Source organism: Equus quagga, chromosome 10 (genome assembly GCF_021613505.1).
Source record: "Equus quagga isolate Etosha38 chromosome 10, UCLA_HA_Equagga_1.0, whole genome shotgun sequence".
Lineage (NCBI taxonomy): Eukaryota > Metazoa > Chordata > Mammalia > Perissodactyla > Equidae > Equus > Equus quagga.
In genome coordinates this window covers 24759967-24779346 of record NC_060276.1, presented here as the reverse complement: position 1 = coordinate 24779346, position 19380 = coordinate 24759967, and the positions used below count along the sequence as shown (strand labels likewise).

The 19380-nt window shown below is 32.7% G+C and overlaps 1 protein-coding gene across 5 annotated transcripts in view; it reads left to right on the top strand.

Moving 5' to 3' along the window:
- Positions 1-19380, top strand: part of STAG2 (stromal antigen 2) — a 118501-nt gene that overhangs the window by 73169 nt on the left and 25952 nt on the right. For all 5 annotated transcript variants that reach the window (XM_046673028.1, XM_046673030.1, XM_046673029.1 and 2 more), the window contains exons 11-24: positions 103-201; positions 297-376; positions 4029-4136; positions 5303-5414; positions 7100-7217; positions 7641-7744; positions 8781-8873; positions 9001-9090; positions 9685-9888; positions 11409-11479; positions 11787-11874; positions 11968-12048; positions 14148-14240; positions 17400-17574. In XM_046673028.1, the coding sequence (XP_046528984.1) occupies positions 103-201; positions 297-376; positions 4029-4136; positions 5303-5414; positions 7100-7217; positions 7641-7744; positions 8781-8873; positions 9001-9090; positions 9685-9888; positions 11409-11479; positions 11787-11874; positions 11968-12048; positions 14148-14240; positions 17400-17574 (1516 nt within the window). The remainder of the gene's footprint in view (positions 1-102; positions 202-296; positions 377-4028; positions 4137-5302; positions 5415-7099; positions 7218-7640; positions 7745-8780; positions 8874-9000; positions 9091-9684; positions 9889-11408; positions 11480-11786; positions 11875-11967; positions 12049-14147; positions 14241-17399; positions 17575-19380) is intronic.

Genomic DNA, 19380 nt, shown 5'->3' with positions numbered 1-19380 from the left:
ATATATTTAAAAATTTTAAGTAGAAAATATTGCATATATCTTGAATATTCACGTTGAAAATAAGCAAAGATTTAATGCGTTTTCTCCTCTTATTTCATTTAGCAAGGGGAGGTAAGACTGAAATGTCTCACTGCTCTTCAAGGGCTTTATTATAACAAAGAGCTGAATTCCAAACTGGAGCTTTTTACCAGTCGGTTCAAGGTGAGTATTACTTTAAGTATTTAAAAATTACGTATTATTTGAAAATATTTTTTTCTTGCTTTCACTTTAAAAAATCTTAATTTTTTTGTACTTAGGATAGAATTGTGTCTATGACCCTTGACAAAGAATATGATGTTGCAGTACAAGCAATAAAGTTACTCACTCTTGTTTTACAGTAAGTATGTATTTACTGCATATTACTAAGGTCCAGATATCTAAATAATACATTAAATTATTCGGTTTAAATTTATCTAGATCTAAATTTTAATAACTTATGTCATGGAGTTTTACAGCTGGAAGTTTAATTTTATCATGTACGGTTGAGGAAACAGAAAGAGGGAACCATTAAACTAGAAAATTCTGAGTTAGAGATTCCTGTGTTCTCATTCTCCTTGCTAGTTTCCTTTCCATTTTAGTGTCTTAGATGCTCTTGAAATAAAGTTAAACACTTGAGTGTATAAAATGTGCTTATTATATTTTGTCACACTTTTAGAAATTAGTATTTACTGAAACTTTTTTGTAGATAATCTGAATTTAAAACATTCTATAATGTTAAAATATAATAGTGATACAATTTTTTTCCTTTTTTAAAAAACTGGTAACCTATATATAACATAAAATTTGCCCTTTTAAACATATTTAAGTCTACAATTCAGTGGCATTAAGTATGTTCCCATTGTTGTGCAGCCATCACCATTATCCATCTCTCGAACTTTTTTATCATCCTGTACTGAAACTCTGTACCCATTAAACACTACCTCCCAATTCCTGCTTCCTCCCGACCTCTGACCAACACTGTTCTAACTTTCTCTGTGATTTTAACTATTTTAGGTACCTCATTTAAGTGGAATCAAAGAATGTATTTCCTTTTGTATCTGGCTTATTTCACTTAGCTTTAGTGTCTTCAGGATTCACCCATGTTGTAGCATGTATCAGAATTTCATTCCTTTTTGAGGTTCAGTAATACTCCGTTGTATGTTTATACCATGTTTTGTTTATCCATTCATCTATCTGTGGGCATTTAGGTTGTTAATACGATCCAAAGAATAATTGCGAAGAGTCTTTTTTGTAATCAGAGTATGCTAATTCTGACACTGTTATGGGAAATTTATCATGTGAGAGTAGCAAGCAAGGCTGTGACAAAAGCCGAGAAACAACTGCCCAATATGATTTTAAGCCATATTGTAAAACCATAGTAATTTTAAAATTTTGGTACTGGTTCGTGAATAGACAGAGATCAGTGACGGAGAATAAAGAGTGGAGACAAATGCAAATACATCCAGGAGCCTAGTATAGGGCAAGGGTGGCATTTCCTATCATAAAATAAAATAGTTTTGTGACAACTGGCTTTTATTTGGGAGAAAATTAAATTAGATTCCTATTTCATTCCTTATACAAAAATAAAATGTTTAAATGCCAATAAATGAAACCATTAAAGAACTAGATGAAAACTTGGGGAAGAATAAAAGTTTTTATTTTATATGTAAAATGACTAAGCAATATCTTATTGAATGTGATAAAACCTACACATTAAAAAATCATTGAATTAACTACTTAAAAAACTGAAAATGTCTATATGACATAAGATACCATAAACTCAGAAAACAAATGACAGATTGGGCAAAATATTTGTATAATAGCTGTCAGTTTTGATAAATCAATAAAAAGAACAAAGACCTAATGGGAAAATAGTCAAAAGTTAGGAATTAGATCATTGACAGAAAATAAAAAGTTAGACATATGAAACGATGTTTAGTCACACTGAATTACAGACATGTATGTTAAGATGAGACCATTCTTTACCTCTTGCTTGACAAAGAAGCAAAAATGTTTTGTAGTACACTAAGTTGTTGAGGTTATGCAAAAACAGACCCCTTATTCGTTGTTGATGGGACTATAAATTGGTATCATCTCTTCAGAGAAAAGCTTGGCTTTATTTAAAATGTAAAACGTTCACATCCTCTAACATAGCATTGTTTGTAATAGAATTCTGGAAATAGCCTAGATAGTTATCAAAAAGAAAAATTAATATATGAGAATAGCTAATATAAGGACCTTTTGTGGCTTATCTCATTGAATACAGCAGCCCTGTGAGATGGTGGTAGTTGTTACGCCAATTTATATGAAATGGACTGCACTGCAGTCATGAAGAAGGCAGCTCTTAGATATACTCTGATTTTTGAGAATTCACTGGGAGCATTTTGAGCAGTCTTAACTAGTGCATTTTTCTTGAATTTTTAATTGGATTTGAAAATTATAAATATACATGCACATTATGAAAATATTGAAAGAATCTTGAAATAAATAAAAAAGTAACAGTACTCCACATGTATTTCTATAGCTTCCTCCCCCTTCCTTTGTAATACACTATGGACATGTTTTCTTGTTGTTTCTCATATTTTTATGAAGGGTAATAGACAGCCATTTATGTTGATTCAGCCATGTATATACCTAAAAACTGAAACTTGTCAGGAACATTCCTTCTTAAACAGTTAAAATGAGTGAACTACTACACATTTACTATACTTTAACTGATTTGATTCAGTATATATTTTTTAATTATAAAACAACTCAAATGGATTTTCCAAAAATAATCCATTATTAATACATAGAGTAATTTAAATAAAACTGCTTTTGAAACTTGAATTTTAACATTTTGGTTTCATTTCTGTCAAAAAGAAGTAATATTTCTTATACATCAGACTTCTGAAAACCTTGAGCACAGCAGAAATCCAAAAGGATCTGAGCTCCTCAACTAAGGCTTTTCTCTCTGGTGGTGGTGCTTTGATTCTTAATTTACACATAATAGTAAAAACCTATATTATTTATGTCACAGTAGGCTAAAAGTGTATGAGGAAGGAATGAGGTGCCAGAGACTGGGACCCCAAATGCGGAGTCTGCAGAAGAAGAACCCAACAAGGATGACCCTGGCACTGTGGTTGATGGGCCTAATAATGGCTTTGATTTACCAAGAAGGTTTTGTTAGGTTTATTTTGTTCTTTTAAAGTAAGATCAGGAAAATGAGCAGAGTTTTCCACTGATAGATTGTAATTAAAAGTCTTTGGCACTTAAATTTTTATTTGGAAAATCCATTTGCATTGCCTTATATGGTGTTCAGTACATGGTAGATGAAGTGTTCTTTATCATTATGAGATAACTGGAGTGTTAGTATATTTTAATGTTGCGATTTTGTCCTTGATGTTACTTTGAAAGTGTTCTCTGAGTATTACCTCTAAGCTCTTAGCGTGCTACCATTTTATTTTCTACCTTGGTTTATATTGTCTTCATTTCCCTTTAGCATCCTTGTCACGTTATTACTTCTCTTCACCATTTCTTTACATTCAGTATTCACTTTAATTTTACCTCCCATTGATCTTAGATGTTAACAGACTACTTAGCTCTTTTGTCAGGGCAAGCTTTTACTGACAGACAATAACCAAATAAGGTTGATTTCTTTCTTTTTTTTTTAACAGAAGTTAGTGAAAGTGTACTATTTTTTAATGTATGAGCATGGATTTTTATACTCAATATGCTTAAAATTGTGACATTATTTTTTTTTTTTTAAAGATTTTATTTTTCCCTTTTTCTCCCCAAAGCCCCCCGGTACATAGTTGTGTATTCTTCGTTGTGGGTTCTTCTAGTTGTGGCATGTGGGACGCTGCCTCAGCGTGGTCTGATGAGCAGTGCCATGTCCGCGCCCAGGATTCGAACCAACGAAACACTGGGCCGCCTGCAGCGGAGCGCGCAAACTTAACCACTCGGCCACGGGGCCAGCCCCAAAATTGTGACATTATTTTAAAAAACTGCTACTGCTTATTTCTTTTTAGGAGTAGTGAAGAAGTTCTTACTGCAGAAGATTGTGAAAATGTCTATCATCTGGTTTATTCAGCTCACCGGCCAGTAGCAGTAGCAGCTGGAGAATTTCTCTACAAAAAGTAAATCTATATTTCTGTTATTCATTTTCTAAAGTATAGTTCTATGACAGTAATTTATTGTGTTATAATTGATATTAAAATATGTATATATAACTTACTTTAAAAGATTACACAGTACAGGTCAAATTGAAACTTTCACATTTTACTGTTTCCTTTAAAAGTTTCAATTTCTCTTCTCCAGTTCTTTTGATTTAAGTTAAATCTCTAAAGGGAAATGTACCCATGTCTTTTAATAGATGTGCTTAAATATACCTAACTATATCATAATGTTAAGACTGATCTCTTCCTAATTTTTCATACTTTTTTGCTCTGATGTCATCTTCCAAATATTGCCTATACTATAATATTTAGTCTTAAGCCTATTTTTACTTCACTTTAGAAAATATTTAAGTTTTGCGGCAAGTACTTGATGTAGTTTGACTTAAAAATCCTACAATCTCTTTAATTTTATGTTGCTATTTAATACCTCAGATTAGGTTGTATAGGTAGCAGTGTGAATATCTGATCACAGAAAACATTCAGCAGATGTTGTGTAATGGCTTTTAAAGAGAACAATTTGAACCATATGGGCTGTATATTTTTGTAAGGTTTTATTAAAATGCCGATTTGGGATGAGGCATTTATTAGAAAGAGTGCATGATGTAAAACATTTTACTCTATGGTTTTCGATTCATTGTTTCCAGTAATAGTTTTCTCTTGTTGTTTATAAGGAAAAATGACCATGATATTCATAGACAGAGGCCACTAAGTTCAGACATTGTGATAATTATGCAAGGATAGAAGGAAAATATATGTTCACTTTTAAAGAGAAGAATATTTTTCATGGATTTATGTACATAGATGATATAGGTTAGTCATTGTAATACTTTTCATGAAAGGAAATGGTTACATAAACTACAGTAAGGCTTTTCAAAAGAAGTAATTCACAATTCAGTACAATTAACTCCAGAAGTTAATTTAAGAGGATTTAGAAGCACCATCAAGTGCGAAATGAAAAAAGTTTATAGCAATTATTTACTTGGCTATAATGTTGGACAATATTGTACCTACGCACCTCCCATTTACTCTTTTGTTAGATGTTTGAATATGGAATCCAGGCAGTTTTTGTTTTTATTAGGAAATACGGTTTTTTGTTTTTAAAAGTAAATATTTTGCATTGATCATAGGCTCTTCAGTCGTAGAGATCCAGAGGAGGATGGAATGATGAAAAGAAGGGGACGACAAGGTCCAAATGCCAACCTTGTTAAGACTTTGGTTTTTTTCTTTCTGGAAAGTGAGGTTAGTTGATATTTTATACTTATGTTCAAAGCAATTTGGAGATGGGATAAAAATGATGTACGTCTTAAAATCTTCCACATAGCACAGTAAATGTTGGATGGAATAGAATTCTACCCATTCCACAAAATTAAAAAATTTTCTACTTTTAGAAAGATGTTCAGATAATAGGATTTATGTGTAGTGCTAAGAGCATGAATTTTGGAGTCAGAAAGACCTGATTGCCAGTTGGGCTCCTTTACCTATTTGTATAACCTTGGTTTAGTTACTTAATTTTTCTAAGCCGCATTTTCCTAGTAAAAATGTGGGTAATAATTTCTTAGGTAACACTGAGCTAATCCATGTAGAACTCTTAACACAGACTTAGCACTTTGTTAGTTCTCAATATTTGGTATCTGCTGTTATTACTAGTGTTGTAGATATAGATTTACATTTAACGTCAGCTCTTTTAGGTCTCCCTCAGGTTGAAGATTTGCCTGTTACCCAGAATTTGAGAGGGCCCAACATTCATTTTTGGTGTTCATATTATACATTATTTAATCATTGTTAGGGCCTTCTAATTAAATTTTCTAGTTTCTGTATGTAGAAGTACAGTCGATTTTACATTTTGACCTCTTATCTGCAACTTTGCTAAATTCATTCATTTTAGTAAGTTTTCAGTAGATTCCTTAGATTTTTCTATAAAATACAATCAAGTCGTTTGCAAATAATGATACTTCTTCCTTTCCCATATTTATATCATTTTTTTTTCCCAGCCCTACTGAACTGGTAAGGACATCCAGTAGAATCTTAAATAGAAGTGGTGAGAGTGTACATATTTGGATTGTTCCTGATCTTAGGGGAAAAGCATGTAATATTTCAAGGTTAAATATATTGTTAGTTATAGGTGCTGTTGAAGCTATTTATATTGAGGATGTTTCCTTCTATCTCTTCTTTTGCTGAGAAGTTTTCTCATGAATGGATGTTGAAATCTGTCCAGTGCTTTTTCTGCATCCTTGAGATGATTGATTTATTTTATCCTTCATTTATGTTAATTATTGAATTATGTTAATTGATTTTTCGAATGTTGAACCAACCTTGCATTCCTAGGATAAACCCTGCTTAGTCATGATCTATTATCCTATATATATGTTGCTGGTTTCAGTTTGCCTGTTCTTTTGAAGATATTCCCTGTATGTTGGTCTATATATTTTTTTATTTCTATAATGTCTTTGACAGATTTTGGTATCATGGTAATGCTGGTCCCCTAAAATCAGTTGGGAAGTTGTAGGGCCTTTTAAGCGTCACATAATGAAGAAAATAATTTGCATATATATTGAATTGATAAGTAAACATTTTAAGTTTTAAGTAACCATTATCATTCCCATTCAGTTAAAATTTGTAGTATATTTTATAACTGAGATTAGTTAACTTATGTAATATTGTGTCTAAATATGTGTGCATGTAATCTTTTCAAAAAATAATTTTTATGTTAATGATTACTGTGAGAAATGCTTAATGATACTACCTAACAGGGTTTACTTATACACAGCAAACTAAGGCAGTTTCTTTTCTGTCTCTTCTTGCACTTGACCTTAAAAAACAGATCACTGTTGAGTTTCTACATGGTGCCAACAAAGCTTCCATTCTTTTGAGTTAAGGCTAGTATGCTGTTTGTCTAAGAGCATGTTGCTCTTTTTAAATTTTAGTTACATGAGCATGCAGCATACCTTGTGGATAGCATGTGGGACTGTGCTACTGAGCTGCTGAAGGACTGGGAATGTATGAATAGCTTGTTACTGGAGGAGCCACTTAGTGGAGAGGAAGGTAAGGATGTTTAATTATGGTATTTTTGCTGTCTAGACAGTTCTGAAAATAGATTTTACATATTCCATTCGTTTAACTTTCAGTGTTAAAGTAACTGAAAATCTTATTTTGTGAATAATTTTGTTTTCATACACATGAATATTATGCTATATAGAAAGATATGGTTGCTGTCAGCGTTCTTAAAAAAGTTTTCTTTTTGGTATCTCTTTATATTTTTTTTGCTCCAATTGTAGACCAGTTTGAACAGATTTGTAAATGTCTCGGAGAGTTTAACTTGTTCTGATCCTTTCTGTGATACGGTAATGAAATTTTCTTTAGTACAATAGGTCAGATTCTGTCACAGGCAGAAGGAAGTGTTATGTAATAATTATAAGTGGCATATAGGGAAAAGAAATAGGCTAACTCTGATTTTTTTTTTTTCAGCACTAACAGACAGACAAGAGAGTGCTCTGATTGAAATAATGCTTTGTACCATCAGACAAGCAGCTGAATGTCATCCTCCAGTGGGAAGAGGGACAGGAAAAAGGGTATGCTACTATATTTTCAGTATTTTAAACTATGTTTCCTTTTTCACTATCTTTTAAAAAATTCCTATTTGTAACTATAGAACTAAATTTTTGAAACCTAACATTTTATTTTCGAGATGATCTTTGCTTAAAAATGTGTTGCAAGTAAATTTTACAACATTACCAATTTGGGAAATTTGAGTTTCTTCCATAAGACAGTGTGTTAGTTGCTACAGGAAATATAGTGATGGACAGTCCCTGCCTTCAAGACTGAATGTAGTATGCCATTTTAGAATGGTGCATTTGTGTGCTTTGGTTTATTTTTTAGATTTGCTTTCTGTTTCTTTTAATGAAAATTAGAAATAACACAATTATTCGTTAAAATGGGGTAATTCCTGTTTCTTGGGATTAGATTTAAATGCATTATTGCAAAGTTCTCATATATTTGCATTGTATGCCAGTAATTCCACAGGCTTTCAAACTTCTTTTATTACAAAGCGCAAAAATACGTTTTTGTATTGTATTCTAGTACACATTTATATGTGTGTTTTTGTGTATAACTGAAACAAAATTTCATCAAACAGTACTGAAACTTATGTGATGCATTCTGTTTTCTTTCTACTTTTTTCTTGTTTTTCTAATTGCTGGTAGTAACTTAACTATGTTGAACTCATAAACCATGGATCATGGCCCACAGCTTAGAGTAGGCTGAAATGCTGCTTAATCCCACTATTATATAAGCTCCTAAACTACATTTCCTATTCCTGACTGCTTCTCCTTTCATCCAAAGGTGGAGTTGGTTAGTCTAATTGGGTATTGATTTTGCCTCTAGAGCTGTTCAAATTTTTTTTGTTATTTTAGGTGGCTTTAAAAAAAATAAGGTGCAAGTTACTCTCTGTCACTTTTGGGGTTCAAGTTTTATAGTAGAAATTTTTGTATCCATCATTTAAAATGTAGTTTTATTATTTATTTTGTATATTTTAACTTAAATTTGAGCACCTAACAGTGTTAATGTGCTTATTAATAAATACTTAAAAACGTTGTTGTGTTACTTTAGGTGCTGACAGCAAAGGAGAAGAAGACTCAACTGGATGACAGGACAAAAATCACTGAACTTTTTGCTGTGGCCCTTCCTCAGTTATTAGCTAAAGTAAGTTTGTGTCAATATCAGAGTGTTACTAAGAAATTATAGATTTTCTTTGGAAATGCCGCACAGAATTTTATAATACTTACTTACCACCATTGTGTTGTTTTTGACATTTTTTTTTATTACAAAGTACTCTGTAGATGCAGAAAAAGTGACTAACTTGTTGCAGCTGCCTCAGTACTTTGATTTGGAAATATATACCACTGGACGATTAGAAAAGGTATGGTATTTTCTGTGTATAAAAAACCTTGACGAAAAATTGTTAGTTTATCATCCCATCACATTGTTTATATTTTTGGAAATATGTTTTTGTAATTTCTAATGTGAAAGCAAACCTGTCTCTTATGTGCCTTCTAGATTTTAGATCAGTTAGATTTAGAGAATGGCACTATTGCGGCTTCCCTTTGATTCATCCCCACAGTAGTACCCTCACTCCTAGCCATCATGTGATTATGTCACTGATCATTTATGGAAATAAGGGGTTGGTAACTAGGTAATAACAATTACAAAATGAGAGCAGCTAATATCCATTGAAAACTTTTACTATGTTCCAGGAACTATTGTAATTTCTTCATGTGTATTAGCATTCTCACCAAATCCCTATGAGATATAGGTAATGTTATTCCTGTTCAAGTTGAGGAAATAAATATGGGTGGGTCAGTGTATTTATTTGTCATGACTAGAAAACCACCTTAAAATGTATGCTCTATGGGCTGTGGAGTTACTATATTTGAAGATTTTCGTTGAGGTGGTGTAGTTGTTTTACGTCTATCATATATACCTTTGTTTTAATGAAAAAACTTTGATTTTCCAGCATTTGGATGCCTTATTACGACAGATCCGGAATATTGTAGAAAAGCACACAGATACAGATGTTTTGGAAGCATGTTCTAAAACTTATCATGCACTCTGTAATGAAGAGTTCACAATCTTCAACAGAGTAGATATTTCAAGAAGTCAACTGATAGACGAATTGGCAGATAAATTTAACCGGCTTCTTGAAGATTTTCTGCAAGAGGTATATATTACAAGTATTTTGTCAGTTGGGCCCCTTCAGTAACCAAATTAGTCCTGGTGATAGTCCCTGGCAGTATGTTGAGAAGATTTTCAGACTTTCTGTTCTTTGATTCATCATGCTACTATTACCCCTCCACCAAAATAGGAAGGAGTTAAGAATCTGTGACATGGAGAAGGTGAAAGCAAAACTAACATCTTTCCCTTTTTTTATTTTAAAGAAGGGATCTGGGAAGTTATGAGGGTTTAATTGAACAAGATGTTGTTAGGGAACAAGGTGTTAATGGAACAGAAAAGTAGGGCTAGACTGTGGCCACGTAGCCTCAAAAAGTAGGGTCTTTCTTAGTGTTTTGGCAGTGTTAGTGAGGAAAAGCAGTTATGGTCTTTGATATTATAAAGCCTTGATAAATTGCTGTTACAGCCACTGTTGATTTTGGGGTTTCCTGTGCTGTTCTGTTGTATTCCCAAAGAGGCTTAAAGCGTGTCAGTCAAATGCACTTATATTTTTTATTGTGATTTTTATCTTTTCTGGAAATAATTACTTAACAATTTAATTGATTTGCATAAAATAAAAGTCATAATTCTCAAATTAATGCATTTAGCATTTTCCATGTTACTTTTGTCATTGATGCTGCAAAAATGATATAGACTTTGTAATTTCCAGTTTTCTTTTTTAAGTTACTTTAACTTTCTTTTTTGTGTGTAATATTGCATGCTTACTAATTTTTGCTTAATTGGAAGTTTGTGCAAAATATGTTGATGTACAATCGTCACATTCTTAGTTAAAAATTTTAATGGCTCTGCTCTTGGCTGGATATGAATATGATTAGGATAAGTTAATTTAAAATCAAGCAATGATTTGTTAATTAAGTTTAATTACTTTGTAGAAAAATTAAAGTTTAAAAACAAGTAAATGGTTTTTTTGAGAGACCCAGGGTTCAGTACAGTAAGTTTTATAGTGTTTAAGAAAATCATATTTCATGTAGTAAGACTCATAACATTTTCAAAAACTTTATTTACTCTAAATTGGAAAGTTGGTACCCAGAAAGGGCTGGTATATCTTTAGTCCTTATTCTGGGAGTTTTTCCAAATTAATTGTGGTTGGTCTGATACATCTTTCTTGAGCACTGTGTTTCATCTTCTTAGGTTTTGTCCTTTGAGTGTTGTCTTTATGCTGTCTTGCTTGTCCTCTAATATATTTTTCTTTGTGTTGTCCTCATGCATTTATTACTGTGAAAGAGTAGATGTCTTCATAGTTTTGTGTCAAGTTTACTTAAAAGGAAAGGGAAAATGTCATTCAGTTTTTCTCTCTTGAGTATAATATACCTGATAAGTCTGTGTTAACTTATTACTCCAACCATATTTCTTTAAATTTGGCAGGATCTGGGTATTGACTGACAAAGTTAATTTGTGGTTTTTATTACATTATTCTTTCTTTTCGAGGTGGTATCACCAATGCAGTAACCTAAGACTTTTCACTTTGGTAGTGATTAATGTTTATTATTATATAATTAATATTCTTAGGGTGAAGAACCTGATGAAGATGATGCATATCAGGTATTATCAACATTGAAGAGAATCACTGCTTTTCATAAGTAAGTTGAATGTTGAAGTTTTTGATTTCTTTAGCAAAATCAAAACCAACTTCCATTTTGGGGTTATAATGTTATCAAATTCTTTATTGGATTTCTTTTGCTATTGGGGAAAAAGTACTTGGGACAATCGTGTTTTGAATTGGGGAATGACTGACAAATTATCAGTTAACATACTTTTTAAAGAAATAAATTTGTTTTTGTGAGTTCACGTTGAACAATTTACTATATTTACTTTAACAGCCTTCTGTTAACACTCAATCCTGAAACAAATGTGATTAAGCTTAACCAACTTAATTCTTTTTTACAGTGCCCATGATCTCTCAAAGTGGGATTTGTTTGCTTGTAATTACAAACTGTTGAAAACCGGAATTGAAAATGGAGACATGCCTGAGCAGGTTTCTATTTATTTACAAGTTACATATTTAACTTTGAAAATGAAGACTTATGACTTTTTAATTTTAACTGTGTTCTCTTGGTTCTTTTTACAGATTGTTATTCATGCACTGCAATGTACTCACTATGTAATCCTTTGGCAGCTTGCAAAGATAACTGAAAGCAGCTCTACAAAGGTCTGTGGTGGTTCAGTGGAGTTTTTATTTGATAAAATACATTAACTCATTTCAGCAAACTTATATGTTTAATAAGACCAGTTATTTCAATAAAGTTTTGCTTATTTCTAATCTACTGTTTTAGATGTATGTATCTTTCAGAATGATAGTGTTTGTGGTTTGATGTATATTCAATGAAAGAACATTAATATGTTTTGTTTCAGGGTATGATTTTAAATTAAAGATTGTTCACGTTTGAAGGTAGCATAATTTATGGATTTCCATATTATTCTCAAAAGTGTTGTGTACATATAGAAATATAGGTCATGTTAATCATGACCAAGAGCCTTTGAAACAAGAGATACAGCTATTGGATTACATAAATTGATGATAACCAGCCAACTGTCCCTAGATCTTCTTATACCTTGGTATTGCTTTTGGATCACTTTGTTCATACTTAGGATCTCTCTACTAATGTACCAAATTACTGATGTTCCAAATTCACGATAAATCACTTTTGGTTGAGTATAGTATGCCAGCTACCAGGTCATAGGACTTTCAAAATTTTATCCATGTTGGTAATCCTTGATGTGTTTAGTAATTGAACTAAACAGTACCGCCTTTCCATTTGTAAATTCGAAGCTTAAACATTGTACTTGTAGCAGTAGATGTTGCCTTAAATATTATTTGGGCACATTTTATAAATATTAAGCAATTTCTGGAAGTTAGAATTAGTTGTTCATAGGTATTTTCCTCAAAAGGGAATCCTCTTGATAATAAGTTTGTTTTGCATAAAACCACAGAATAATTTTAAATGCTTAGAATTTCTGAGCTTTTAAGCACAAGATGCTGTTATATCTACAAGTGGATATTGCCCCCTTGAAAAAGCAATGTAGTATTGTTGTTAAAATAGTCTGTTTTTTTTTTTTTGTTTTTTTTTTTTTGGTGAGCTAGCTTGTTGTTGAGCTAACATCTATGCCAGTCTTTCTGTAATTTGTATGTGGGATGCTGCCACAACGTGTCTTGATGAGCAGTGTGTAGCTCCATGCCTGGGATCCTAACTGATGATCCCTGGGCTGCTGAAGTGGAGTGTGTGAACTTAACCACTACACCACCAGGCCTGCCCCCAAATAGTGTACTTTTTGTCAGACACCCAAGAAGTTTATTTAACTCATCAAGCTTATAGTAGGGACAATAACTATATTAGCAAATATGATTGCTAACCTAAATTGAAAGCATTGAGATAAAAATTAGAATGGGAAAATAGGTAATATTTTTAGTAGAAGAAAAAGGTAAAAATGAATGTTACTGAATACATAGTTATTTATGCCGAAGCTTGGTTGAGTTTTCCTCACCAAATTGATCTCCTAGTTAAACCTGTTTTTATTTAATTCATCTATTACATACACCAAATATGTACTGATATTCTATCATTTGGCATCCAGTATCAGAAGATGGACCAAAGGAAAGGTTATGCCTTAAATATGTTAGTGTGGATGATCTTTATAGAATAGTTTTCTATTTTAAATTAACTGGCAAATATTTAGAAATAGAAAAAAAGTAAGAAAAAGATTCGTCTTTTTAGTTTGTTTATGAGACATTTAAAGTTTTTTTAAAATTGGAGTAATACCGCAAAACTTGAGTTTTGTCCCTCTCTGTTTTGAAAAAGTACAACCAGTATCCTTCAAATAAGAAGTGAAAGATGCTGTCCCTTTTTTATTAATTGATTTCCTCCGTTTATCAGTTGGCTACCCTTCAAATTACAAAACAAGGATGGAGCATAAATCTTTATTCTTTAGCATTCTGAGGTAGTGGATTTATTACAGATAGCCATATGTAGTTAGAAGTTTTCTCATTCTAAAGAACCTAGACCACTTAGGATATTATCTATTAATATACCTGATATTTTTAAGGCTGCAGTGTGTTGAGATTTTTAAGAAAAATGGTCTAATTTGTTTTCTTTCCTGATAAATAATAAAGAATTATTTAAATCTAATATGTAAGCAAAGTTAACGTAGTTAAATATATAAAAACTTTTATGTAATTTAAAATACCTTAAATACTGAATGAGGATTTTTTTTTAACAGTATTTTAAAATGTTCATGTTAAATCTTTTCAAGGATGACTTGCTGCGTTTAAAGAAACAGATGAGGGTATTCTGTCAGATATGTCAGCATTACCTGACCAACGTGAATACTACTGTTAAGGAACAGGTTAGTAACTACTGTAGATAGCAATCTTTTGTAAGCAACCCTTAATAAATATCTGAACTAATATAGAAAATTTAAGTCATGCTGACATTGAGCAAAGTAGAAATATCTTTTATCTGTCCATGTACACTATAGTCAAAAAATACACCATATTCAAAAAACAGATTAAAAATTTCATACAGTTTTATGAATTGCATTTATAGATTACCCTCATAGTGTAGTTATCCTGTATTACTGTTTCTTTATGACACACTTGGTAAACAGACCCATATACAGGCTTCACCCCACTATCTGAAAGTGGAGCATTCTTCTGAAACCTGTTGTAAGCTAAAATGGCGTAAAGTGAAGAAGCAATTACCATTAATTAATATGGAAAAATTTTTTGAGCGTTCCTAGACTGAAAAAATAAACTCCCAAAGTAAATCAAGATGAAGCACCGATGTTCACAGACAGTTCAAAGCTATGGCAGCTTCGTGCTGAGATGCCAAGTGTAGTTCCTGGGGAGGGAGCTTGGTGGTGCTACTCTCTCTGCTTGGGGTGTGCGTTGCCTCTGTAATGGCTTGCTGCAAAAGAAATGCTGAACGCTATTTTCACTTTTCCCCCTTTTTTGGAGAAGTGGAAATCCTCTTCGAATTTCTTTCATTTAGCAAAAACAGGCACTAATGTAGGTCTTTCTTAAAAGTGAATTGGCTGGCATAAAGTGAACTTTTGGTTGGCCGAGGAAGCTTGTGTAGAATTAGGTGTATGAAGTTACAAAAGTTATTCCCGAAAGCAGCAAGTATAGCAAGTATGCCTCAGGGAGGAAAGGTGTATATGGGTTTGTCATCTCTGAGAATATTGTCAGTGTTGACATTCCCGCCCATCCTGATTGTGTAAGTTATTTTTCCCTTTGTGGACTTTGTCTGAGATAAAAATTCTAATTACTTGCCTGCCATCAAAGTGTTACCTTCCCACCCCATGTGCCCTCATGATTCTGTTACTGCAAACCTTCTCATTCTGGAAATATATTGTTACCTGGTGCCATAGGTAGTTTTCCCATCTGTAAAATGAATTCTGATCCTGGGACTAAGACCCTATTTAGTTCTAATTCCCTAATAGAGTATTAAGCTTTTTTGGACACATGCTTTCTAAATGTTTCTGTGGGGAAGATAGTTTTATAATCATTTTGTAAAAAATACTAATAACGATACTAATACGATACAGTCAAAATGCTTATAGTGATTTCAAGGTTTTTTTGACCATTTCATCTTAGTTAACCTTTGTATATTGGAGTAGAGCCCTAGGAGTCATCAAAAGTGCTATTTTCAGCAGCTTTTGTTATGTTGGGTACTGTTTATTTTAGTTAAGAGTGTGTTTACTTCTTAAAGCTACCAAGAAAGTCATTCGGATATAGTCATTCAGCTGTAAAGCTACCAAGAAAATTGTTCAACCCTTTTGTTAGTCATTTCTCTTTATTTCATTTTAATATATCAAAACTAATTTTAATGAAATACATTTGGATTTTTATAGTTAAAAATTTACATTCAACATCCAACTGTTGGTCTGATTGTTCTTATTTCCAACTCTCTTGTGCGTCCCATGCATATATGCTTGGGCACAAATAAATTAGAAGATATTAAATAGCCAAGATCCAGTTTACTGAATTTTGCATTTTTCTTGTAAAAGTACAAACTATATTGCAATAATTATTACATTGCTGAATTCTCTTCGGTTTTTAGTATGTACTTTTGAACTGTACAATGAAGGACTTGGAACTTTAGTTTTCATCTCTACAATTCAGATGAAAGGAGAACAAAATTTCTGAAGGTAGTAAATTGAGTTTAGAGTTAAGCTTTTAGAATAGGATTTTAGTGAAGTATGCACGATCCAAACTTAATACATGAAATATTACTTGATATGTTTTCACATGCCACCAAAATATTCAGCTTAATATTCCCTATTTTTTACAGTGTTAACACATAATTCCTTGTGGGTTATTGTGTGTAAACTCCTCTATAATCTGTTGTTTAGGCCTTGGAGATTAATTATTTTTGGTCACTAAATAGCTTGCCTGTCAGTCTTCCTAATAGCTTCCAGGAATATGTCCTGGTCAGGTCACTTGACTTGCCAGTTCACCTAATTAGTAATTATCACCATGCTTATTACTTGTATCATTACTATGTGTGTTGCAAAAGGTTTTGTAAACTCAAATATCCTGATAAGTATAAATTACTACTATAGTTGTAAAATGAGGGGAAGAGATTTGAAGAAGAGGTAGAAGCATGAAGTAAAGAGGAAAAAATAAATGTGGTTAGTTCCCAAAAGACAAAGCTATTTTTAGATCTGCTTTGTGCTCTGTGTTATAATCTGTCTTTCTAGCAGTAGTCTTCCCTTAAGTGTAATTTCCTGTTGACTTTGTGACCCCCAAATTCTATTTTTATTACCTATTCCCAACAAATAATTAAATTTTTCCAGTTACCTTCTGACCGGTTTTACCAGTGTTTGACTCTATTTTAAAACTCCTGGCTGAGTTTTTATTAAGCTCCTTGAGATATAACTCAGGCTTATCTTTATTATGATAGTATCAGGTTTACCTGGTGAGTAGTAAGCAGGCCCATACTTGCTTATGTGTTTTCTGCTTAATCACCACACATATTGACAATGAGAGTGCTTAAAAAGTACCCTGGACTGGACTTTGTGATCTCTCTTCTAAGAGATCTTCTAGGAGATGTTCATCCATTTGGTATAAGTTTTTTACTTCCATAGAAGAAAAGAATGGTACCAAGTTTTTACATTATTTTATATTTGAGAATGTATACCATGAGGTGTTATGCTATAGTGTAGAGTGTAGGATTGTAGTCCGAAAACCTGAGGTTGAGTCCTGACTGCATGTTTTGGTAGTGTTAACATGTTGCACAAGTCACTTAAAGTTGCTGAGAGTAAAAAAGAATATTTGTGAAACTCCCTTGCAGTTAGTAAAGCATGATGCAAATATTAGTAGTCTTTGTTACAGAAATTACACTCCTTAGCTTTAAAATCTTAGGAAAATATTAAACACTGATTTTTCTTGGGTTTCAAATATAGAAAGTTGGATTGTATTTCTGTGTTAAATATGTAAGTTACTTGTGGCTGATGGTGAGAAATCTTGGTTTATAGCATGCTGTCCTTTTTCTTTTTTAATAGGCCTTCACTATTCTATGTGATATTTTGATGATCTTCAGCCATCAGATTATGTCAGGAGGGCGTGACATGTTAGAGCCATTAGTTTACACTCCTGATTCTTCATTGCAGTCTGAGTTGCTCAGCTTTATTCTGGATCATGTTTTCATTGAACAGGATGATGATAATAACAGTGCAGGTAATTTTATTGCCATCTTTTTGTTAAATCTGTGTATCTACTGTAAATCAAATTTAAGTAACAATGATGTAATGTGTTCCACGACTATTTGATATTTTATTCTTAAAACATGAAACACAGGTACATGTTCTAGCACATGTGTTCATTTTATTTTTTTTAAGATTGTATTTTTCCCTCTTCTCCCCAAAGCCCCTGGTGCATAGTTGTATATTTTTAGTTGTGGGTCCTTCTAGTTGAGGCATGTGGGACGCTGCCTTAGCATGGCTTGATGAGTGGTGCTCGGTCCATGCCCTGGATCTGAACTGGCGAAACCCTGGGCCACCGAACAGGAGTGCACAAACTTAACCACTCAGCAACGGGGCCGGCCCCCTGTGTGCATTTTTTGTAACATTGTAAAGACAATGTGGTATCGCAGAGCGTCTTTGGAGTCAGATCTTTGCTTCTCTCTAGCCCTAAGCCTATTTTTCTATTTTGCAGCTACTTTAACAGAACTGTGCAAATTAATTAAATTGAACAATGCGACTAGTACAGTGACTGGGCATATAGTAGGTACTCAATAAAATGTGCTCCCTCTTCCCCTTAATCATTGGTAATACCAGTATTCAGGTAATTTGAGCAGAACGAAGTATTTCTTGAAGTGATGTTTTTGTTGTATACTTTTATAACAGGTATTCATACTTTGGTGGGCTATTAAAATGTGTAATTTCTCAATGTGAGAAAATGTTTGAAACTGTTCTGTAAAAGTTTGGGGCAGTACAGAATGTTCATAGGAAAATAATTGAACCAGCCTTGCCTGGTGTTAAGTTACTCTTCACGCCCTAATTGCATACACAGATGCCTTACTTGAAGAAGAGGTAAAAAACAAATAGTATTTGGTGGCTTCTTTCTGAGTTTGTGTTTAATTTGTAGTTATATTCGAAGGACAATATAACCTCAGTATGTATATATGCATACATAAACTGACACATCATTGCAAATCAGTCTATATAAATATATATAATTCTAGATATGGCTTGTAGCTTTTATCAATGAAGAGCCTTGTTTTCAAGTATTAAAAACTTAACCAGAACAGAATTGAGAAACCTAGAGTAGCCAAAACAGTTGTCAAAGTCCACATACTAAAGTTTCTATACTTAGAGTTTTTCACCTTTCCCTTTCAGCTATTGATTTAGTTACAATTTAATTTTAACATTCATTGGTCAGCAAGCAGTATACTAGATGCTATGGATGTCAAAAAATGAGACAAGGTATTTTCCTTAAGAATTCAGTTCAAGTGAAAAAGACACTAAAAACAAGTAATTATAATGCCATTCAATAAGTAGTAGAGGCATGCACAAAGTGTGGGCGTGTAGAGGAAGTTCCAACTGATCTATGGGAATCAAAACGTGATTGAAATAAGCTGAGATCTGAAATGGATCCTAAAGATGAGTAGGAATTTTTAAAACTTCTGTGGGAAAGCATACTTGCATTCCGAAAACCGATACAAAATCAGTTTTGGTCCATAGCCCTTTTGTTTGTTGGGACTGCCTTTACTTCAGTTAGACCATGGGAAATAGAATGAGAGTAAGCTTGCCGATACTCCTGAATTTTCTAGAAGTTTCTTGGAATTACACTCAGAGTCTTTATCTCCTTGGACTTTGTGTCTTTCAATTTACACTTTAAAAATGAACTATATTCCAGTTCTATGGAGAAGTATAAAATATAACACATTTGTATATACCTACCACCAGCATTTGTCAAATTTTACTGTATTTGTTTCAGATTTCTTTTTTAAAGGAATAAGCATTGATGTAAAAGAAGCCCTCA